We start from the raw sequence: 25,400 nt of genomic DNA, 5'->3' as shown, positions 1-25,400 counted from the left end.
TGCATATACAAGGTTAGCTTGATTACCCTCCTAGTAAAAGGTCTGCTTATAAAGATCTACTCAAAGGCAATGTGAAATAGTATCAAATAACTTACTTGAGCAAAAGATCGAGGGTTGAACTCTTTTGCGTTGGGATTAAGTGTTGATTTTCTAACTTGCCTAAACATAAAAAACAAAAATGATGTTCAGCATTATGCTTTTACAAGTGTATCTGCAGAACTCCTTAACAGTTAAAAATTTAAAGATTTGAAACATCTCATTTCCATCTGTGAGTCAGAATTTTGAGAACTCAAACAAACACACAGCATGCAAAAAGCCAGTCTTGCTGACAGTACTATTACTATAATTATCCATGAAAAAAGTTTTCCTGCTGTTGATACTACAGCTCACATGACCCAGGAAAACATTTAAATAAGCATTTAGATAGGAATTAGGCATCAACAGGACCAGAGTTCAATATGCAGCTCTGCCACCGACTCACGAGATGACTTTCAGTACAGTCACTTCACCTGTTCCCTCTGTGTAACAGAGGGTACTTAGATCAGGCATGTAACCAGCAAGACATTACACATTCATAACAGCTTTTTCTACAAACTGCTAAATGCTAATAACAGATGTGCTTATTCTAAAAGGCATAATTACTCACTCAGAAGTATCTTTCTTCTCCTCTTTATCCTCTTTATCTTGTTTATTTCCAGGCCCAGATGTCTGTACACCTTGTGAAGTTACCTCAGGCCCTCGCTTTTGCTCAGAACTATTACTTATTGAAGGAGAAATACTTGGACTATTAGGTTTGCTACTGCCACCGTTAGAATTATTATTACTGCCAGTTTCTATGATAGATTCTTTAGGGGTTGATTCTGTCTTTTCTTTAACTACATCTCTTGATTTTTCACCTTCTCGGGTTTTGTTTAGCAGCTGATCCACTGCATCTGAAGAGGAACTCGACTGTAACTGAAGAAATACAAGGAATATATTCAGTAAATTGATGTACCGAACTAGGGAGAGACAATCTAATGCTATTACATACAGAGTATGATACAGTCCCACAGACCTCAATCATCTGGAAATGACTATTCAAAACATAGGTTTACATTTCTATTAGAAAACAAATCTATGAACATTGACAATATTTTAATCCTACACTGTGAAGGAAGATCTTCAGCGACTCAGCTGACCTGTATGTTGACTAGGAAGTGACAGGGAAGCTGAAGACAACCCTCTGGACTCATCCCCCTGTGTGATTTAACAGTAACACTTGAAAAGCTAACCTGATTTAATAAACCACTATAACCAGGAAATAAGTAATATGAATTAATCTTCAATTTTCCTCAGCAAAACCCTTCATTTAATTTGGAAATAGCTCTTCCGTATGGAGTGTAAATGTGATAATTATTTGTACCCAACGATCAAACAGCTTCAAGTTTTCAAGTTCTATTTTCAGCATACAGTCAATATGCACATTTACATGTATTAGGCAATAATACTAGCAAGAGTCAGCATTGATTTTATACTATCTAGCATGGATTCCTATAGATATTTTCATAAATTAAGCACAAGTAGTAAGAACCTGTTTTGCTGTTAACCCATGCAGTGTATTCAATTCATTAAAATAATCTGGATGCACATGAGAACTGTCATACCATCAAGTTAACATACAAAGAAACTTACCCTAAAGTCGTTCTTAAATTTCTTTAAATCATCAATCTGTTTTCTATGTTCTGAAACAATTGGAGATACACCTGCCAAATAAAAGACCAACGTTGTCCCAGTATTTCTAACACAATTTTTATATGCAACCCCTACACATCACTAAGTTTGCAAAAAGGTAATGCTGGCATATCTACATGATACAATTTCATTTGTAATTTAGTATAATTCCATGAAGTATGTGTATGAGCACACAAAAATACTCCGTGAAACCACGGCGTTACATAACTGACATCTCTATAGTCCTAACACATCACACCAAGGCAGAAGCCCTGAGGTGCAGGGACTGCAGAACTCAGCTGAACACAAAAAAGCATGCAACAAACCCCTCAAAACCTAACATGCCAGCATTTCAAGACATAGCAAGTAAAGGTGAAACCCTGATGAAGGTTAGGTTTACTGTTGGACTCGATGATATTAAAGGTCTTTTCCAATCTATGATTCTGTGACTCGAAGTTCAACAACATGAAAAGATTCTTTTAAGAACCGAGTGAACAAACAATGCTGCAGAGAAAGCCAAATTTAGGGCATAATAGGAAGAAGCACAGTTACAAAAAGCTATGCTGACCACGATGCTCAGAAGTGTTGTGAGCATAGCTGTAAGGAGAAACACTTATTCAATCCAAAGGCAGCTAAAAAACAGCTTTGTGAACAAGAAGGGGCAGGGGGGAGAAAAAATAAATAAAGAAAAAACCAAGTGAAAAGAAATTACTTCATCCACATGAGCATCTTTATGCTTTGTGTTGATGAAATGAGTCAAGGACAACATTTAAAACTGTAGGCCTGCCACTTGACAACTACATGACCAAATTTCACCTGTAGAACACCCAAAGTCAGACTGCCTCCAAGTCTTCCTTTAAATGCTAAGTAGTCAATATAGCAGGTTTAGTGTGCGGAATTCCTATGTTACTCAAGTATATATGAAAGCTTTTGATACAAACCTTTGCTTTCAGGTTTAGGAAAACTAGGAGAAGTCTCACTTGGCTTTATATTCTCCTTGTTTCCAGTTGCAGAATTTTGCCTCTGGTCCTGAAGCCTAGTATCTTTAGCTAGAAAAGAAATTGCCGAAGTTATTCTCTTATGCACAATTCCAACTGACCAAAGAGAGACGGCAAGATAGAAACAGGAGATTTAACCATGCTTAGCTTACAAAAGAAAACCCCTAAGTTACACATTTTCTGCTACCTAGTTAGGGCCTGGAGGGTTATCCTCCCCCCTTCCCCACCTTACAGTCTTTAAGCCAAATGAAAGTCCCAGTCAAACACATTCCTCTCATCATACACAGAGATTAATTAACTAGGCTGAAAAAACTATAAACTGAGGGCAAATTATTTTCAACAGTCCAAGCCCTTCATACAGAATGCTACAAAGACTTGAGAGTTCTTAAGACATTTGACTGTGCTCTTGCATGTGAGGCTTTTTTCCTTCCTTTCGCTATGCTCAAAATATTCTTTGAAACTAGTGGCCTATGTTTCTTTAAATTCGAAAACAGCCAGGAACCCAGTTTGAAAAAAATTAATAATCCTTAAGTCAAACACCTGTAAGAGCCCATACTCCTTAAAAGGCAGAAGAAATTAAGCATATAAACTTATCAAAAAGCCTCTCTTTAACCTTAGTTTAAAGCTAACATCATGAGAAAAGGGGAACTCGCTACACAGTAAAATTAAATGTATCAGAAGTTTTCCCATCATTTAGAAAGCAGCTTTGCTCTTTCCAGGCCCATTCGTTGTTAGGGATTAGGGAAAGGGAGCAATTGCAAGCTGGCAAGGGTAACTCACCTTCGCTGGAAGGGGTGACTGCTCTGTTGGATGCAGGGCTGGCAGGTGTAGGAGAGGCAGCTGGAACAGGCATGGCAACAGATTCAGTGGGAATAGTACCAGGCTGAGAAGGCAGAGCTGGTCCCATAGGAGTGCTGCTCTGCCTTGGAGACCTAGGCCTGTGTGTTTTAGGGGATAATCTCGGAACTAGAAACAAACAGGAGAAAACAGTTATAGGATAAGTTTCCTCATCTGTTCAGCAGTTTGCTTATTTTTAAAATGACTAAAAACATGCCTTAAAATACTTAGTGGAACATGATATAGTAATTGAAAGCCTGGTTACCTTTCAGGTACATCTCCTAGTTCTTTAAAACGCAGCATTTCAGACAAGTGGTGTGATTTTTCTGCAGATTGTCCCCTAATACATATCCCTGCCCTGTAGTCCCATCATGAAACTGCAATACGCTCCCCGGCACCCCAGTAGTACAACTACAACAGCTCACATTAACACAGTTTCAGGCAGAACAGAAAAGGTGGTCAGGTCTCCATTCAAACAGATGTAAAACATTTTTTAAAGGGCTGAAAAAAACACATCCATTTTACAGCGTCCTCTTTTGGAGGTTTGCCAGCTGGAAAAAAAACAACATAGCCTATTGAAAGAAGATTACTTGATGTATTTTTTTGCCCCTCTGTTAAAGCAGTAAGGAAAGTTGTATATTCTTTAAACCATAAGTTGTACCTCCTGCTTTCCTGCTCATCCCACTGTGGCTAGTTAGTTGCTTTACATCACATATTAACTTCAAGTGAGCGAGGAGAAAGAGAGGTAAGTCATTTAACAGTCCTACTTGCATGTTAATAATATATAAAGTGGGGGGTGAGGAGGGAAGATAAATCAGAGATAATGCCAGAACAGAAGAGTTTAAATCTTTTCCACAAGGCAACACATCTATGGGGGGTCTAATTCATACCTTCTTTCTGGAAAATTCGCTCCCACTACACTCCTCTAGAATTCCAGCACTGCTAAAAAGTATCAGACTTCAAACTGTCACTCACTTGCCCTTCCAATTCAAGAAAGCGCCCAGCTGCTGACAGCTCCCTAGAACACAGCCTCAACTGCAAAAGCTCAAGACTAGGGCTTGTGTAACAAGACAAGAGCTTTCAATTTGAAGTCAAATATTAAAAAAAGATGTTAACTGATTCAAAAAAAGAAGAGACACTGACTACATCTGCTACTACCATACTCAAACACAAAATGACCACTTAAAACCCGCGTAAATTTTAAAGGAAAAATACATCCAACAACTTGAATATCATTTCACCTTCTCTTTTAACACCGACCCTTCCCTATCCAAACACCTCCTCCATTTGTAAAGCACAAACCAGTTACACTGACATTAACTAGATGCAGTGATGCAATGGAATGTATGTAACTTCTCTTGTCTCCTTCAATAACTTTCCTGAAAATTACTCAACAACTAATTCCCACGTTTTTCCTTCCTTTTGTTTCATACAGCATCTGACTTCACCTCTCTGCAGTTAGGACAATATTGCGCTTGAAGGACCAACCCACCAACTATTTCACTAAGCTATCTGGGAACATCCTTCTCTTACTTCACCTGAGCAAGCTAAGTTAGCAGACCAGTGTTTATGCAGAGCCTGAATTGTCTAGAAACGCAGTATTCTGCTTAGCATTCACACTCTAAAGTACCCCTGGCAAGCCATCTGCAATAAGCCAAGCTTTACCTACCCCCACTGACAACTGATGACCACGTCCCACCTGAAGGGCTGCCTCGTGCCACTGCAGTAGTAGATGCTTCCCCTGGTGCATTATGAGATACAAATTCTAAGCCACTTGAAATTGTACCCCTACCAGTAGAGACTCTGTGACCTCGAGGGTGCCGTTGTGCCTTAGGAGACATCCGTGGAGGCCCTGAGAAAAAGAAGACAACCCCACACAATAAGTACTTAACGTCCATCACTAAGAGTCCCCAAACATACTATCTGTTTTTAAAACTGGATTTCATCTAATAACTCTCAATAAGGCAGTAATGGAGTCAAGCAATTTACACTGACATCGACTAGAACCAGGGATCCACAAGACTAAAAAGGCCAAGCCATTGGTCCAGCCAGACTACCAACACACTCATCACCTTTCTATGACAGCTCACGTTCATTGCTATTTAGAAGCTTTATCAGAATTGAAACAAGTATGCAAGTCCTGGATTTGTAATATTTGAATCCAAGTATCCAATATTGCTTACTGCAAAACAAGCCAGAAAGGTTAGTGGCCCAGCTCCCTCTGGATAAGCACAGTTCCAGGCTATCAAACATTTTCCAGAAAAGAAAAAATTTCCATCGCTTTTGTCAGGTGGTCGGTGATACCAACCATTTATTTACAGAGTAGTCACCACTGGCTGACCAATGCTCTTGGGGAATTTCAGCAGAGCATTCTGCACCGAGGCTAAATTGCCTGCAGCAGGTCACAATTCATTTACAAGTCAGCAAAACTGCAACTAAACAAGTTATTGTTATCCCAAGGTTCAAGTCATGCATGTTTAATGCCAGAAGCTAGAGTCGTAAGTGAATACAGTAATTCTGAACAGCAATTCTGAACAGCTTACACAGCCGCCACAGAATAGTTATACTCAAGTCTAAGCAGCAATATAGTTTCTACATCCTAACAAACATTTTCTTTACAGTATCAAACTCAAATGTTGATACTTCAAAAGGAAAAAAATGTGTAACAGAAGACAATCTGGCTGATTACAGTTATTTTTTAATGTAGGGCAATCATAGAGAAAAGTTCAGATAATGGCTTTCTGGTTTCAAAGTTCTAAAATATCAAGTACCTCTTCTGGTTACATAAGTCTTTAAATGTCAGCCTCTGTTTTAACCATGAATCTAAAGTACACTTCAATCCAAATTACATACAGGCAAGTATTTTAAAGAATACACACACTTTCCAGCAATCCTCTTCTAGTAGTAGAAATTAAAGGTTGCAGTAAGCAGCAGTTCACTGCATGACTGACAAATCAATTGCAAGTGCTAAAAAATAACCGAATTTACATGTGGATTCTCAGTATCTTATCACCTATAACAAGCTCACATTGACAAACTGACAGCAGCACATCATACAGACATGCCTACTACCATCCACTTTCTGGTTATGGACCATCTTGAGCATTTATCAGGCAAGCTGCAGAAGTGTTACTGATTCAATTAGCAGGATGACTGTTCTCTCTCCTGTGGCTCCAGTGGAGCCAGCTACAGCAGAGACGGCAAGTTTCCCGTGAGTTTAGTACAACCAGTTTTCATTTTTCCAGGCTTGCTAGACAGTGGGGTGTGCAGGCTAGTTTTTAAGTGCACTTAAATAAAGTAAACCTAGAATTTTAAAATGTGTTCCTTACTGTACCCTCAGAGGACAAACAAATTTAGCTCCGAGAATTCTGCATACAGTTATGGAATACTCATGGGTTAGCCTTTTCCTGCGGATTATTGACTGCTGGGGAGCTGACTTATTGTTCTGCCGCAATGTAAACAGATCTAAAGTTCTCTACAGATTTGCCTTTGAAGCAGCTTACCCTATCCCATTCCACAGTGCACTTCTCTGAATACAGCATTTTTATTATTATTATTGTTGTTGGTTTTTTATAAAAGGTAATTCAATAATTTAGTTAAATTTGAAATTGTTTTTTGTTGAACAACTGTATTAAAATTTTGGTATTTTATATGAATTTATATTCCTAAAAATGCTCTCTAAAGTTATCAGGTCCTGCGTGTTGCTGTGGGTTAAGACACTGAGCAGCGTTTACAAAGCTGAGTTTATTTCGTACCAACTTGGGAAATTTCACAGCTTTATTTTGTTTTTGTAAAGTTCTTCAAATAAAAAGGTTAATAGAAATAGTCTGATAAACTAAAGTTAAACACAAATTATAGGTTAAGTAATGAAGAGGAAAAACAATTTTGTAATTAAACTCACAAAGGAGTTAAACAAAGACAAACAAAAACATGAACAAATCGTGGTATTGTACCTTCTGAAGACATGCGTTTAGGCATAGTAGAGACAGGAGCTGGAGAACCATGAGCAGAGGGGTGAGACGGGGGCCTGGAGGGCCGCGAGGGGGGCCTGGAGGGCGGCCGTGTAGGGGTGGCTGCCCGAGGTGGAAGAGAGTTGGGACCTGACTGGTAGCGAGAAGGTGGGCGAGAGGAAGGAGATGGGCAAGGCGATGGCCAGGGAACACCTGACAGAACAAATGATATGAAGGAAAGTATAAAAACTAAAGAAAAATTATGGGGAAAAAGGTCAACAGAAAAAAAAAAGTAAAATATGACAAAATGATTTTTCATGTTTAACCCTTTGGGGATAGATTAGTTTATTTCTGCAAACAATAAAATAAGTCTCTGCAAGGTTATTTCCTCCACTTCAGGTCAAATTTAACATCTGAATGTCACAAACTCCCCAAAGGGTTAATTAGGATCTACAAATACTACTAAGGAATAGACAGTAAAGTTTGATCTGTTAGCCTATCATATATATGTTCTACAGCACACATCACTCTTGACAAGGTCCTTAAATAGCTACCAGAGGTTCTCAAACAGCGGTTCACATATAGTATTGACTATACAAACTGCTAATTTCAAACCAAATGATGAGCAATATCACTTCTAGGAACTGTATCTTTACAAAAAACAGCGGTGTTCAGTGTCTGAATCCTAACATTTATGCCTTTATCAGTTATCTGAAGTATTAAGGTAGTATTTTAATCTAGGATATAGGGTTCATTGTTTCCAAAACAAAGAAATTGAATTCACAAGCCATTCTGAATGTTTTAGGTATATGATGTTCATTCAGCAGAGTAAAAGGATGTCAGAAACCACAAAGACTACAAACAAATCTCCAGGTTAGCACTGTTTGGGCAAGACTCAGTTGTATATCCTTTATACAGCTGACTGTGTTTAAAAAGGAAGTCTCACTTACCTTCAGATGTTTCTCAGACTTCCTCTCCAGATAGAGGCACTTGAGTATTTACACATTTTTTCATTTATTCGCAGCAATCTCGTGTAACAGCGTTTTTAACTTATAAAAATAATGCCTCAAGGATAGGCTACTGCTGAAATCCATCTCAAAAAATGGTGTTCACTTTATGAAACACCAGTTCCTGCTATACAGTGCCTAGTGATGTCTGTTTATAAACATTACCCATGTGTATAGCAGGAAATACTCAAATAGCTATTTGGAGAGAAGGCTGTTGATTCCTTTTCCCCTAATGCTTCTCTTACTTTCCCAACAATGATTTTTTTCCCCCTAAATCATCGTAAAGTCAGCAAATTGCTTTATTCTATTTTGTGGGAAACAGAATTGCACCAGAAAGGACAGAGCGATGCTTCCTCGGCTGCCACCTCCCTTTCACTAGGTGTCAGCATTGCTGCTCCTCCACGCAGAGCTTGGCAGTAGCAGTACATAAAGCCATTTCTAATCTTGAAAACCGCATACTGCACCATCATCTAAGACAAAGGGGTCTGAGAAGGAACACAAGTGACATTTCTGCTCTGCAAAGCTACAGTGCAGTCAAATGCACATTCCATTACGAGTAGGTCAACCCAAAGCAAAATTGCAACCTCTGTGTTAAATGATGAACGCTAACCTAGCTTCTGAAACTCATATCCTAAGACCACACCATATGCAGTTTCAACATAATTAGACAATTGACTGCAATTTCAAAAGGCACATGCATTTAGACTTCAGATACTTGCCTCCGTTAACTACTCTCTGATCTGCTCCAGAGTTAGGACTGAATTCTGAAGTATGGGATCCAGACCTTGAAATTGGTGGGCCTGATCCAGACTGGCCCATCCTCGACGAATTTTGTCTTCCACTTCCCCAGGACAGGACATCTCTGTTCCTCTGTCCAGGTGGAATGTATTTATTTTCTCTGAAAGACAGCAAATTTCTGTCAGTGTTAAGATGGAACTGAAAGACAATGAAAAGTACTTGATCCAGCGCTCTGCTGATACTTTCTATCTTTCCTAAATCGAGCTAAAGGAAAATTCTAAATACTATCAGATGTTGACCTAAAATTCACCTCATGAATTGGCTTTTGATACTGACCACACAGTCCACTTTCTATGAGCCCACAGACACTGAATGATTTAGTGCTAATGCCTGAAATTCTCCATGACATACCGAAACCACCGGCCTTTCCTGTAATTTGGTATGAATTCACCACAGCGACATATCAGAATGGGGAAGTCTGTTTCACTACAGAGATAATACAGGGCCAGGCAGAGGTGTACAAGTAAGTCTGAGTGCCAAAACCAGCACGACTGTTTACACAAGGTTCCTAACCTAATCAGCCCTGCTGAAAAAGCACAGTTTCAATGAGTGAATTGCTACTGTACCAAAATATGTACATAATTTAAATAAAAATACTATTCATAGCATATGCAAGTACCTAGTGTTCACACCATGTCCTTCTCGTTCATTAGCATTTCTCTGAACAGCAGTATATTTTTCTTCTTCTGTTCTTTCATCATTTTCCAAGGCAACCCGAGCTTTGTATTGGGCACTTGATTCAATTTCCTCTGCTAATTGAGTTGCTCTGGCTTCCCGTTTTAAAAACTCTTCTGAATTATCTCTTTCTAATGGCACCCTAAAAGACAACGGAAAGGAAAAGAATCTCTGAAATGCATTCAAAAGCACAAAGAAGCTACAAAAATCACATAGCATTAATTCTAACCAAGTCAGGGTAAAAAAAGCTTACTTTTAAGCCAGTTGACTTGCTGTCTTTTTTAGTATAAGTATGTCAGTATTCCTGGACTGGTTTGATACTATTTGCAAGTTCAGTTTCATTTACCAGCCTAGAGAGCTGAGGTCAGGGTACAGAGCTTTTCCATACGACTTGCAAAATCCCCAGTCCCTAAAGCTATGCAAAGGCTCCAACTTTTAACAGGGTTGAGCACATGACTAATAAAAAGCCTTAGTCTGTTGTTTATCATATGGGACCAAGTCTAAACTTCTTTAGCTATTTACACATTCCCAATGGACACAAGAGTCCTCAATTCTACTGAAATTAGAGTTACATGCTTAATCCTTTGATAATTCCAGCCACAGAATTTTAGTTCTTCCTGTTATGAATAACTGCAGAAAAGACAAATGCAATACATTAGAGTACAGGACCAGAAGCCCATGACTCATATGCCATGTCCTAGGACCTCAAAACCATTAATTCCATGTATCTATATTAGGTAATAGCATACTGCAAAAAGCATACACAGCTTCCTTAGGAAAGCCACCAAGGAAGAATTCAATGCACGAGCAATGAAATACTGAAGAAGATAACCAGAAACGGACATCATACCCGGCACTTCCTTCCGTTCACCCATGGTTTGCATTTCACCTGTTCTAATTTCTGTTAAAGTACCAGGTTTTATCAAACAAAGAACACTCTGGTTTCTCCCTGATTCTAATTTTAAGTTCCAAAAGTTGTTTTATCCAACCTTCCTTTAGAATAAACTACACAAAAATACAGAACACAGTTGAGGCTTGGACCATGCTATGCTGGGCATTGTATAACCTCACTATTGCAAATACTTTGAATAATGTAAAAAAGAACAAAGAAAGTAGGTGGAGAGAAAAACCAAGTATGAAATCATATATGCAAGGTTACTCAAGTATTGGTGGCAGAACTAGGAAAACAAGTGGCTTTACCAAATTCCAAGCCAGCTCTCAGCTACTACATCACAAGTTTTCCCCCATGCACACATTTTTGCCAGTTGAGACATCTACTGGCCTTATCAATGGTTAACTACAAGAATATTAAATTAAAACCTTACCCTTCAGTGTAAAGCTTTGGCTCAAATAAGATATGCATGAACACAATGCATACAAACCTTAAGTCACGGGCCTCGCTCACCCTGTATTAAGCATACGCACAAGAAAGGAGAATACCCAATACATCCTCATCTATTTAAAGTGACTGGGAAAAAAAAATGAAGGTATGTATGCAGTAGCACTGATGGCAACCTAAACAAGCAAAAGAATGATTTTGCATTTCCTAACAGGGAAAAGGCCAGTAAAGATGAAACAAAGGGGATGGGCAATATGTCATTGTTCAGAACCCTGGTGATAAGAGAAGAATGTACATCAGCTGATCAACCTATTAAAACAGTACACTTGCTAAACCACAAACTTGCACCTTTATGAAGTTTGACAAACTATACCTGCTAATGCTTAGCTCTAGGAAGAGAAAACAATCAAACAAGAAACCCTGTACAATCCTTCAGCTGTACATACAAGCATTTAGCTACACTGCTGCGCATCACACTTGGAGAATCAGGAGAAGTCTCCCAGTTTAGCAGACTGATAACGCAAAGTAAGTTGCTTGACTAGGAAACAATGGAATTCATTTCAAGCCACCTTCATGTTTTTAATCTGTTTCCATTAATATCCATAAAGCAGAAAGATGGAAGACTAAAGTTCAAAAGTACAAAAAGTACTTAGAGCAGTGAAGTATACGAAAGAACTTCCCCAGGATTCAAAGGTAAGCCAATTAAGACACTGATTATCACCCTGTTACAGGTCTATTTTAACAAAACAGTACAAATAAAATTGTTGAACCAGAGACCTGTAGACAAGCGCTCCAATTCTACACACAATTATCAAAATACTCACTGCAATTCCTTGACATTCAAAAATCAGTTTATGCTTTGCAAGTTAAAAGAGTGGGGAAACATTAAAGATGTTTCACAATGGCTGCTGAACATCTGCAATTGATTTGTTTTGCAGTTGCAGTTAACATTATAGCTGCAGACTATTGGGAACAGGTCCACACTGCCAAAGTAGCCAGAGCAGGCTTTATACCACTTCTACATTCAAGTTGTTATTATATTGCAACTAAAACTTTAGTTTAGATCTGGACAAGTTTGCTGAACAAGTCATCCACAATATACACCCTCCCCCCTTAATTACCAGCAACATTTCAACATTGCAAAATCTACCAGATCAGCTGCCTCAATAAAATCAGGACTCAGTCGAACCGTTCTGCTAGGTTAAATTCAAACTATAGGTATAGCAGCTATGTAAAGACAGTTTCACAGTTTGATATTTTCCACTCTATTCATGAATGTTTTCATAAGAAATAAGCATTATTGCATGCCTAAATTCAGAAAATGTTGCAATGGGAATGAACTGCGCCCATTTAAGGGAATATATGATGATCACTACATCTAACCATTCACAGAACACTAGCAAGGTTTAAGCACTATTCATTCATTGCTTTTTCAGTTATTCAATTCCACAACTTAGAAAGTATGTAAAATTACCTTCAGAATATAAAGTTTGTCAAACCAGGGAGAACATTAAATACAAATCTAATAACAAAATATTTTGGAACTTACGTATAAGAAGATAAACTGCTGTCATAAGTTGATACTACACCATAATTTTCTTCATTGTAACGAAACATGTCATTGGGATCCCATCCATTAGACTAGAAGAAAATGATGCTTGTTTTTCAAAATGACATTGGAAATACATTCCCTTTAAATTAAGGGCTGATGGCAGAAGTTAAACCTTTTGCCCTTTTTCCTGGGCCTATGAATTCACTGTCCAGATAACAAAGTTACTAAAGCCACAATTTATTTCAGGGAACTTTGTTCATCAGATGCACAGATTTTTACCTTCAAAAGCAGTGTTTTTTGTTTGTTGTATTTGTGTTGGTTTTATGAGGTTTATTTTTAAAGTACCAAGTCCACTCTGTACTAGAAGATTACTGGCTAGCAAGAAATACATACATACATGAATGCTTTTTCAAAAAAGTGCAAATTGCCACTTCTGAACATTAGAAGAGTCCCTTGCTGTGGCAAGTGCTGAAACTTTTGAAATGCACTACTAATGCAATTATCTGAGATACACACACCACAGGCAGAAGACCCCCTGTTGATCTGCACAACTTCCCCACTTTAGTAAAACTGCTATTACCACATTCAAGCACAATGATAAATGTTTTGAATATTTTATAAAACACTGACAGTATTAAGTATTCTAATAAATCTCAGCTGTACAATATGTACACTAAAATTGACAGGATAACTGTTCTACCCAGACAAAGTTAATATGCTCCACAGTAACATGACTAGATTCTCCTCTAATAAGTAATATTATCTTCTTTAACATATTGCAGTCTGAATACCTTACTAAAAAGAATACATGGTTGAGTAAAAGCTGACTGCTATGATATATAAAGAAACATCATTCGAGACCATACTCTTCATCTAACAATTCATAATCCACTGAGATTGTATCTGTGCTTATTAAGTTGTGGGTCAGACTTCCATCAACTTCCTTCATCTTAGCTCAGAGACAGTTAGCTAAGCACAATTTCGCCATAACTTCCAAATGCAATGCTTGTCAGACAGGAATGCTCTGATTAAACATAAATCACTTCAGTGTATTGCTGAATTTGGAGTCCTTAATAAAAGCTCCTCTTTCAGCCAGTCCATGAGTCAAACATGTCCCCTACCACAGCAGCTGCCATTTGTCAGTATTTGCCAAAAGTGGCATTTGAAATCCTGCTATTCTTATTCAAATTGTAAAAAAGTACTGTGGTAGCTGCTAGCAAATACTGAACATACACCCATACAATGCAGGCCAGCAATTTTAGACAGAAGTTCATTACTAGATTGAAATTAAGGAATTGTTTCAAGGCATGTCCAGAGAAATAGGTTATTTTCTACAGACTATCGGAGACAACAAAAGCATTACTTACAACATCTGTCTCTAATGCCTCAAGCTCCTCAGTGGCGGTGGTCTCTCCTCCATCCCATGGTTCAAGATCCTTTTCCTTGTGTTCACCATTCACTTTAGCACTGATGGCTGAATCAGTAAAAGCATCTACAATGGAGTGGGGAGGGATGGGGGTGAAATCAAGTTGGTTAAGTACAGAAGACATACACACTAGTTATCTGCGGAACAACCAAATACAGCTGAATTGCAGGCACATTAAATATCATTCACCTCCTCTTGTAGTTGCTGTGTTCAGTAGGACTACATTAGAAAGGTGCCTCCTTCATACTTAGAATAACTAAGAAAGTTCAGACTAACTTCTAACATGTTGAAGAACCGCAGTGATTACTTTCAGTTATTTCAAAATATTTTACACAAGCTACATGTATGTTGGGGAGGGGGGGGACGGGGACTATCCCCATTCCCCTAGAAAACCCTAGACTTGTATAATACGCTTTTCCAAACAGCCCACACAACTGCACACTAACATATTTTGCAAATATCAAAGAAGCATGAATGCAACCCAATCCCATTCCTCGAAGTATCTCAATTTCTTCTATTTCCACAACTTTTCAACACACCAACATGCACGTACACACTTTTACTCCCTTTGCAGCGTAACTCAATTACCCATTAGCTTGGTGCACCCATTCACTGTGCCATGAACGGAGAAGTCTTCTTTCCTACAAGAGCTTTTTCAAGCAGCAGCTTAGAACATCACACAGCAAGATTCAGAAACTCTCTACCTCTTGTTCTCAACAACATATGAAAATAAATAAGCAGCAAGTCTGCTATTGTTTATAAAAATTATAAAAACTTACATAAAAAAAATAAAGATCATGAGCTTTTATTTTCACTTGTTCATGTTTCATTCAAGCCAGACTTAAGAAGGAATAATACTAGAATATTAAATTGCTGTAAAAAAAAAGGTACAAAGCCATTCATCAAGGAAGCCAAGCTTTTATATTTGTAAGCAACTAGATCTCAGAGCTGCCATACTTAAACAGAAGGAAATTTAAAAAATAAAATAAGCTTTTAAAAAGTTTATAAATAAATAAATAAGCCTAAAATAAATAAGCCTTCAATCTAGAATCTCCTACTATCATTCTGCTGATACAATAAGGAGCAAACATTTCAGACCTTTAGAAAAGATGAGCTCAAACCACCAGGCAGTATCAGATATGGAATAACGTGGCTTAAATTAAATTTTGGCAAGATCTACAATCTTACTAAGGAAAACAAACTTTCAAGCCATCATGAAGAGTTCACAACATATGAAGTTGGCCACTGATGTTACAGTTTTTAAACAATCACTGAAGATTTTTTTAAAGAGAGACTGCTGACAGCTTATTCCTGTTTTACCCAATTTCACGGGGAAGTTCTGCACATATATTGGTATGATCTGTCATAAAATTTAACTGTGCTTAGGCTGTCTAACAACATTCAGCACTATCTCATGAAATGCTCGCTCAACTCATATGCAAAGACCAAAGGAACTATGGGTAAGCAATTAAGCATTGTTAATAAGCTTATATGAAACAAAATGTTATAGAAGATGTATGAAAATAAAGAGTTTATTAGCTAAACATTCATTTCAAATACAAAAGAATCAGTAACATAAGAAAAGAAAGCCAAATGAAAGAAAGACACCTAACGAGGCACACCACTGTTAGGGCTTGTGAAATTGCAAAAACCTGCATCAATCACCTTGCGAGATGTCACAGGCTGCCAACCAAAGCTGTGACAGCACCCACGCAGCTGGAGGTTAACGCTTTCAAGTGACATCGTATTTTAGCTCGTCACTAAATGCAATGCCTTTAGCAGGCAGGTTTTGGGATTACTTGTAAACCGTTCTGAAATGGAGTCATTGTTATCGTTGTACTACCTGCGTGCTGATGCAAAATTTCAGTTGCATTTTCAACTGTTCAGAATAGGTAAAAATCAAGGGTGAGAAGTCACCAACTAACTGCAAGATACTCTAAATGATTCTGTGAAGTTATGCATGCATGTTTTATAGTGCCATAAATGTGCGAGCAAAGATAGTAAGTTTCCGTTATATATTATGGTAACAAAAGCATTATGAAAGGCAAGATGCAGAGACATAGAGTGACTGCCAAAAAAGTTACCTGTTTCTGAAGGAACTACAACAGATATGGAGAGAGAAAAAATTGGAAGACATCAGATATAAATACAGGTGGATTTTTTCACATTATATGGTTGAATTCAGGCTAAGCTAAACTCTTTCAGTCCCTCTCACAGACATATTCAAACTGATTATACATCTCCCAACTTGCAACGATCATTTCCACAGTAAAACCTCAGCAATGTTCCCACCTAGTAACAGCCCCATGTACCTCCCCATTTTGCTTCCCAAAAAAACCCCTCCAAATAGCCTTACAGATTTCTAAGGTATACCAACTTGAAAGAAAACGTCTCTCAGTTTCCCTTCACACAAACAGCTTTTAAAATATAGTATAACAGAAGATATGTTTAAACATCATCTAAAACTACAGTAGTAACAGTGCTACCTCAATTCACAGTTAAGTAGTAACTACAGAGCACATTTAAAGGGAGGCAAAAGTCAGGCTCTAATATTTGGAAACTGCATTTACCTGATCTACATTACCCTGTAGCTACACTGCCACCACCCAGACAGACCAGTGCTGCTTCTGTGCCAAGCATTAATTCACTGTCTCATGTTTGGTCTGCTCAGATTGGACATTTTACACTAATGCAAGTTGGAGGCTGCTTATGTCACTTCAGAAACTGCGAAACTCGCTTGTGCATTAGTTCACTGGGAGTAGAGGGAACTCTTCTCCAACGAGACTCGATAAATATGAGTTAGAAGGACTGATGGCAGCACCTGATGAAGGTAAACTTCGGTATTTCAGAAGGATGTTTCCTTAATTTCTATTAAATTACTTCAGACAAACTCCATACACAGCTGTGCCATTCTGGATACTGTAAATAAAATACTAGCTTAACAAGTCTTATCTACTCAACCCACTAATTTTCTTATTTAAAAAGCCAGATAAACATTCAGCAGAGTGCTGTTAAAAATTATAATGATACAGATGAACTGGGGGAAAAAAACCCTCAAGTCAAAACAAAAACTCCACTAACAAATGCTACAGATCTGAGTAAGATGTGCACAGTCAACTAAGTTTCCCAGCAGAATCCAGTATTACATGGCGCACACAAAGCTTCACTGCTCTTCATTTCTCTCTCACTTTAGAATGAAAGTCACAAGCGAGACTGCAACATCAGTTTAACCTCTACAACTCAAAAGAAAATCCACAGTTAGGAGAAATTCAGGCTACAAAGGCAGACCTCTAGTCAGACAATACGGTCTCATGAGCATTGAGGCAAAGTTTAAATGTAGCAGAACAGTACCTCAAGGCACAGATCACTATTTTCCCGGAACAAACAGCTAGAGAGGCACACGGGACACCAAGATTAAAAATGCAGCAAGTCAAACAAGACTTTACCAAAATTAATGAGCAACAAAATTGAGACCATATGTAAAAAATTCTACAATTATTTGTTTCCAAAACAAAAATACTGCTCTTAAGATTATTAGTAAAGTAGAACCTAAAACATGAACTGCTGCTCCAAGTGCCTCTTGGCAGAGTAATAACAGACAAGACACTGACTGCACAAGCTCACCCACCCCCTTTATCTGGTGCCTCATATCTCTTAGCTGTTGAATGCACAATTCACATGACACCTTGGCATGGCCAAATTTTTAATCAATTCCTTTTCTACATGGTAAAACTCAAGTTAAAGATGAAATGAAAACTGGTCAAACAAAGAGACTGAGCTGTAACACTCAATTAGCCCCCACTGCCTCTGTATCTGCTTAATGTGACATCTCCTAACCAAGAAGTTTGATGTCAAAGACCTCGTGTCTTGTTTAAAAGCCTGCTAACTGCGAAAAAAAAAACCAAACCCAAGGACAATCCTATGCAACAGAAATTCACATTAAGTAAAGGCAAACTAAATTTACACATTCTAAGAAAAACTCAGCTTGGGCACATTCTGCCAGTATGTGCTATTAAATGACTTAAAGAAAAAATTGCCAGAATAGAGCAATTAAGAGTCCGGGTTTAATTAATTTCAGTGTTTAACATGCTTGTTTTCACAAACATATTTTGAGCTACTAATGGTGAAGAGCACAAATACACAATTCAGTGCAACTCTGCAGTTCAAATGCTATTAAACCAATCGGCATTATGTGCCAAACGCGTTCATGCTGCACGCTGCAAGCTTTGATCAAGTTCAGCATGACCCATAGTAAACTGAGGTTTCACCTTAAAGGTTTCAACAGTAAACTCTCATTTGTTTTGTAACTACTTACTACTGATTTGAAACATTAAAACCAGTTACCACCAGCTTTGCAGAGCCAACATTTCCTTCCTTTGTTCATAATATGCCTACCGCTATTCCTCTTCCAACACTTTCTCTGGAAGGATGCCACTTTCAGTGCTAATTCAAGGAAAAACTTAAATAGCCAATTCTCTTCTGCCTTTTTTCATTGGATTTGTAACATTTTTCTCAGAGCGCAGTAATGGTGCCAAAAAACCAATAAAAACATTGTAGAAGCCTTTTACTTTAACAGTCGTTATGATGTTGAATTGTCTTGTCTTTCAAGAGAAGCCAAGAAGGCACTCTGAAGCCTTACTCAAATTTGAATCACATGCAAACCAGCACTGTCGACAGATCAGCGTTTAGGACTACGGGAAACACTGCTAGAAGCTTGCTCTGCAGAACACAGGAGAAATACAATTTTCAATCACGCAGCCCAAGTTAATCTAGCAGCTACCAGATCTAGGCACTTCACCTTTGCCTCAGAAGGTGAAGCAGAAAGACAGGCTAACATACAGCCCAGGATTCCAACTTGCATGTTAGAGCAGATTCTGAGCAGTCGGTTTCCACTGCCACATGCAGAAAACAGTGCCTGTCCCTCTTTAAATGCAGACAGAATAGTTAGAAAGGGGAATGATGGATACAATACAATTTCACCTGAGTTTTCCAATGCATGTTTCATTCATCAGCCTGCCTGTACTGCAAAAGCCCTAATTCCACAGCAAGAGATCCTCAGGTGACTCCTTTTCCATTCCTTCTGAAGCCTTACAGGAATCTACATGAGCACAAAGGTCTACGCAGATTGACAGAGTGGCAAATAAGGGCCCAAGAAGTAGGGACAGATTGATTTTTTTAAACATAAACTGTTACAACGTCCCTATCTACATAGATCTACTATTTCTTCTCCCAACCCTTCCAATTTCTACAATCTGGGCAGGCACCACACACCGTCTCCACCGTTGCGTCTAATGGTGCAACGTCATGCTTGGCACAAGCAAATCTAAGACTGCTGCTTCCAGACAGGGTGGTTTCACCCACCCCAAGCCTCTGCTGTTGTTACCTCCCCTGCACTCACACTACTGATGTAGCTGCAGGATGAATTATCAGCTCACGGCTCCAAAGCTGCACAAGTATGATAGCAATGAAAGGTGCCTGGCAGACTATTTCAGATGGTTCTTTCAGACACAACTGTATTTTCCACTTTTCTGAAAGGAGAATCCATCCCATTCCCTTTCTTCCCACCTGTTGCTCTTTTCCAGTACTCTTCCAGTCTCTTCTGTCCAACTTGGTCATACAGGCAGACAATGCAGCTAAGATCTCTGCTATTCAAGTCTGATGGTAAGTCAGAAGATCAAGACTCACAGTCAGGAGCACCGTTTGCTACGCTCCTCCAGCTCAGCAGCAAAGCAAATGCCAGAAAAAAAATCCATAGAATTCCAGATACTTAGACTGAACCAGGAAACCAGGATGCACTAAAATTTCCAAAACAGTATCTTTTGCAAAAATGAAGTTTACTTCAAGGCCTCCTCAAAAGTCTAGTAGTCTCCTAAGGAGTAGGAGAAACTACTCACACAGACCCCAAAAACCCCTACTCTAGGTTAGCCTCTCCTATGGCAACTGCTTGTGAAGCATCCTTTTGTTTGACTACATTTTTTAAGAAGTGAGAGCAAGCTGCTTTCCAATCAAATATGTTCAAATTGTCTAGTAACTTGTTTGTGAAAGCCAAAAATCATTAAGGGCTAGGCAATTTAAAAGTATCTGTTCCTGGATAAGTGCAACACTGTCAAACTTCTCTGGGTACCAGCCAGTAATCATTTCCAACACAAAGGCGGCAAGGAGCCATCTTCTCACCTAGGGGTTCAGATTCAGTGAATACACAGGCTTATTGACTTGGTACCATGAAGATCTGGGTTTATTTGTAAGAACTAAAGGTCAGCAGTTCCTGCATGCATGTTCATACACTTCCATTCTTTTGAATCCTTGCTTATTTAATATCCCAAGAAGCAGAAAGCCCATCATTGCTCTAATTTGCAGGTGTGCTCAGAGACTAACTTACGCTTTCAAGCGTCATTCCAAGATAATACGTTTTTGAGACAAAATGGAAAGCAGATTAATCTACCTGCTATGAGTTACTAAGTTTTGCGGCCTTCCCGTTAATCTTGCTCCATCTATACAGCCTGCTTTCAGGTCTCCTCTCCAGCTACTTAAGAGGCTTAGAATGAAAGACATTCCACCTAATAAAGTAAACTGAGCAACTGTTCAACCTGAAGCAGTCATTTTCTTCCAGAAAACTTCCACTGAGTAATTATTCTAGAAGTAGTAGTATATTCTTCATTCTGTCTGCTCAAAATCTATAAAGATTGGGTAATGGGAGAGCCCAGTTTGCATTTACATTAAAGTGATGTTCATAGCAGACCCATTACAAAACAGCTCTCATGTGATTTAAATTCAAAGTCCCATCCTGAACCTGGAACTTATCTGCATTTCAATGCTACATTTGCTCTGACATTATGCATCTTCTTCTGGGAAAAGCAAATGCCTTGAAACAACAAGCCTCTCATTCTTCAGCTTTACATCAGGCAAGAACACATGCACGTACAAACACAAGGTGAAAAAAGAAAGATCTCATTAAATGTCCACCAGTCTCTACACATCTCTAAGTCACTGCTACATGGGAATAAAGCACATGCATTACAATAACCACTTAGCTCCCAGTGATAGTTGTTGATTAACCTGAAAATGTACAGATCCGCAATTTCACTCCGTGGCACAGAAAGCTATGTATTAGCTTTTATTCCTTAGCCCAGCAGATCAGGAACATAAAGACAAAAACCCTTGAGATATGCTGCCCAAAAAAAACGTGCAAAGGAACTAGAGCTGTCTGACTTATGAGCCTCTTAGGTTCTAGAAAAATAATTAAGGTCTTGGAGGTCAGACACTAAAAGAAATGTGAAGGCTGCCAGGCTGCCTGTAAAATCATTCAAATCTGACAGTTTCAAGCCATGTCTTCCAGATTTTAAGACCACAATCCTGCCACCTCACTAGGTTCTTCTGCATTTTTGAGAGCCTGACCTACAGATCTACAAGCAGTAAAGCAGAAATTTCAAAAGACAAATAGTGGATTTTCTAAGAATTTTTAGCTTCGTTTGCAGTAGTATTTTTAGAACATTTATATGAACGCCTGTTGAGAAACAAATGTTACTTAGCTAAATATAGACTTTATATATACATATCAACTAGAACAATAACCTTTTTATAAAGAATTCGTGTATTCATGGATTTTCATATAACATTTACCAGACTAATTCAGAAAGATATTTACAAAAACAAAACCAACCTCCCTCAAGATCTGTAATATGTTTTGTAACACCACTAAGGATTTGCTTTCCAGACACCAAAACCAGCCACTCAAAGCAGAGCGCCCTCACAAAGGTTCTTCAACCCATTTTCAAAATTTTGATAACTTTCTGATTTCAGGAGGTGCTGAGCATCCACTCTTTCCATTGACTTTAAATGGTATATTTGGATGTTCTGCACTCATTAAGAGTCTAAATGTGAACTTTAGTTTTTGGATCCTAAAGCATCTACTTTGAAAAATCTTGATTTATGATCTTAAGATACAGACAACTTTAAAAACCAGTGTACCTCTTCTCGCATAATTGGTATCCATATCCTTAAAATGCACCATAACAAAATCTGAAGACTTGAACAAGATACTCTCCAGTATGTCTTCACGTTTTGGCCCCAAACTGGATTCTGCAGTTTTCCGATGAGCAGCATCAAGCACTAAATCACACTATTAGAGACATAAACAGAACACACTAACTTAATACATAATAAGCTACTCTGTAACTTCGCATACTTGCAAAAAAACAGGCTTTTACAACAGGTTGCAAAAATGAGTCTTCTTGTGTAAACCCAGACATGAATAGTCAAAATCATTCATAATAAATATCCAAATTTTAATCAAATATTGATTATTCAGTATTAGGATCTTTTAAAGTAGGGAAGAGTCAAAATGAAAAAAATTACCTTAGGACTGTAGGTTTTAAAAACTCCTTCATATATACCACCATTTTTCACCTGTACTTCACATTTGGATCCCTAGAATGCAAGAAAAATGAAAATACAGCTTTCTACCAGCCTGAGAAATTACAAATCTTATTTTTTATGAGAAAATCTGAGAAATTAAAAAAAAATCAAAGATTTATTTTTTAGATAGGTACAATGTGTAAAAACACAGCTCAGTTTTTAGTCAAATCTACTCATTTGACATTTGCCCATTTATAAACACGCCACTGTGTTCTGCAGATGGAAACAGCTGAGTATGTACCAACATCTGTTCTGAAGGGATGCAAAGACACTCACAGAAGCATATTTGGTACTCACAAGAATCCTGACCAGTTAATGCACACAAACAAGCTTTTTGGGGGGAGAGGCGGGGATGGAAATCTATGCATATGTATGGGTACAAATAAGGATGAAGTCTTAGCCTGGACTCAAGCAGATGTGGGACAGTCCACCTTACTTAATTTTGGCATGTCAGCACTTCTTTTAATATCTGGCAAGAAAGGCTTCCATTCCCTGCACACAGACTCATTTTTATTTATCCATAACCTCTCTGAAGACAAAAAAAAAAAAATCAAAATATGACCAGTGCACCTAAGAAATTAGCTATGCCTCTGCAAATTGTATGCGAATCTTTCCAAGCCAAAAATACAGAATAGCTGTTACTGTGATTCTTTAAAGCTCAACCTTGGCAAAAGACGTCTACTGTTGAAGATTAATATTCACTCCATTATATTACAATTAGTGGACTAGTTAACAATTCTCTGTCACCATAGAAACTGTTTACCCCCCTTCCAAACATGAAGACTTACAACAACTGATGTAAGTATGTGAACCATTCTCATGTTTGCATAGATGCCATCGAAAGAAATCTGGAAAATAAAAAAAGACATCATGAATATAGGAAAAACATTTGTAACAATTCAAAAAGCCAGTACACCAAAAATAACGCAGGCTCTCACCAGTAAGTACTAGTTCCTAGAAACCTTACTCAGTCAATATACATAGAACTGAGGTCACTTGAGATTTCCAGAGGACCCTTACCCCTTCTCTGATCAATTAAAGATCTGAACACCCTTCCAAACAGGATAAACATCTACAGAGTGCCCCTAACCACTCAATAAGGAAATCTCTTGCTGGTTGGGTGAAGCTTGTGTGCACAGACTCCTAACTGAAAAAGCCCTGCTAACATCCCTCCCTGGCTTGAGAGCCATCAACAGGATATGGTACTTCTGCTGTAAAAGTAAAAAGGTGTTTTCAGGGCCCGCTGAACTACATCTTTTCATCTAACAGACCTGATTACATGCATTAACAGAAGCTGAAGTCATCAAATCCTGGCGCACCAAAGAGCTACAAAACCTATCATTAAATTAGCCAAAAGTAATTCACTGCAGTATCAGAATCTGAGATCCTACACTAGAAGAACTGCCCAAGTATCACCCAGGTTGCTAGATGACATGCTTGCATAAGGTCACATGAAGAGGCAAGGGTGTCTGTGTTTTGTTGCAAGGTCTGGTATCTCTCCCTGTCAACTTCATGCTTGTGAAGAAAAGAGATGCTGAAACATGCAAGGACATCACCATATTTTGAGATTTTTAACTGACAACATACCTGTTAAACTGTCAGCTACTTAATCTACTTACTCCTGCATGTTAAGCCACCTTCCTGGTCTGCAAAGACATGTTTTTAAGGATGCTCCTATGGTAACAGTAGAGGACATACAGACTAACACTTTGATAATGTTTAGTGTTTGCGTATGACCTTTTTCACCACTCTTCCTCAAAGCTTCTTTATTTTTACTGAAGTGTCTTGAGGTCTTCAATAAATGTTTATGTAAGTAAACTATAGTCCTTTTAAACCTTCCTACTTCTGCCCCATTCCCCAAAATTAATCATCTTGAAAACCGGGCCAATAACAAATTAGCAAGTATTTGATTAGGGCAGTTCAAAGATCCACTCTTTAAAATCGAGAACCACATCTTTAGCTTTGATAAAATTATGTTCTACAAGCTACACCTATACTTCAATAATATATAGCCTTGACAGTAACTAAATGTACATTCAGGTTACTGATAGTATTGGGTTAGCTATTTCATAGTAAAGCTAAACAAGACTGTTATTTTTGTTTAACTAAATGCTGTTTTACTGTCATCTGTTTAAGGGAGAAGCCAATATCAGAATCTTCAAATAGGAACTAATTCAGAAGCATTGCCTTAAGTTAAATGTTACCGTATCTACAAGTAGAATTGCAAGAAAATGCAGAAAATTTGTAGTAGTGTAGTCAAAAGTTTGTCAGCCTTCCACCCTTCAGCCTCTCAGGAGGCTTAAATGAATGCAAGATGCTACATCTTTAGAAAAGCATACCTCAGTCTAAAATATTCATCACAATATCCAAAGGAAAAATTGAGAGACTATTCCAGTATTAGCTGTTCTTACACTGATACTTGGGTTCACTGTACATAAGTTATTTCCTCACATCTAGAAGCGGTACAATGAGGGGGAAAAAAGCATATACTTACTGTGGGCTGAGGTGGTCCTTTGCCACTGCTCCGACCTCTGAAATTAAATACATAGATGGGATACAATTAAAAGAACTGCTGAAACTGGTAAATTTCTTACCAAGTAAGAATTCAAAAACCCATCTTAATTTAGTGTTGAGAACGGGATCAGAGAAAAAGAGCACTCCTCTAGAGCAGAACTTGACAACTACAGGGCCCA

The 25,400-nt window shown here is 38.2% G+C and overlaps 1 protein-coding gene across 13 annotated transcripts in view; it reads right to left on the bottom strand.

Annotated features, from left to right (window-relative positions):
• Positions 1 to 25,400, bottom strand: part of ATXN2 (ataxin 2) — a 52,511-nt gene that overhangs the window by 20,198 nt on the left and 6,913 nt on the right. For 8 of the 13 annotated variants that reach the window (XM_080390491.1, XM_080390497.1, XM_080390503.1 and 5 more), the window contains exons 2-16: positions 25,202 to 25,238; positions 23,496 to 23,555; positions 22,648 to 22,719; positions 22,261 to 22,411; positions 14,234 to 14,358; positions 12,864 to 12,955; positions 9,920 to 10,117; positions 9,222 to 9,400; positions 7,499 to 7,708; positions 5,215 to 5,397; positions 3,489 to 3,674; positions 2,652 to 2,759; positions 1,672 to 1,742; positions 647 to 954; positions 96 to 159 (exon numbers count right to left, since the gene is read on the bottom strand). In XM_080390491.1, the coding sequence (XP_080246617.1) occupies positions 96 to 159; positions 647 to 954; positions 1,672 to 1,742; positions 2,652 to 2,759; positions 3,489 to 3,674; positions 5,215 to 5,397; positions 7,499 to 7,708; positions 9,222 to 9,400; positions 9,920 to 10,117; positions 12,864 to 12,955; positions 14,234 to 14,358; positions 22,261 to 22,411; positions 22,648 to 22,719; positions 23,496 to 23,555; positions 25,202 to 25,238 (2,044 nt within the window). Of the gene's footprint in view, positions 1 to 95; positions 160 to 646; positions 955 to 1,671; positions 1,743 to 2,651; positions 2,760 to 3,488; positions 3,675 to 5,214; positions 5,398 to 7,498; positions 7,709 to 9,221; positions 9,401 to 9,919; positions 10,118 to 12,863; positions 12,956 to 14,233; positions 14,359 to 22,260; positions 22,412 to 22,647; positions 22,720 to 23,495; positions 23,556 to 25,201; positions 25,239 to 25,400 lie in introns of those variants that run through there. The other 5 variants (XM_080390499.1, XM_080390502.1, XM_080390492.1 and 2 more) reach the window with 5 other exon arrangements.

This window comes from Falco punctatus, assembly GCF_963210335.1.
Source record: "Falco punctatus genome assembly, chromosome: 1".
In the NCBI taxonomy this organism is placed as follows: domain Eukaryota; kingdom Metazoa; phylum Chordata; class Aves; order Falconiformes; family Falconidae; genus Falco; species Falco punctatus.
The sequence above is the reverse complement of the archived record's forward strand: the minus strand, read 5'-3'. Positions and strand labels throughout refer to the sequence as shown.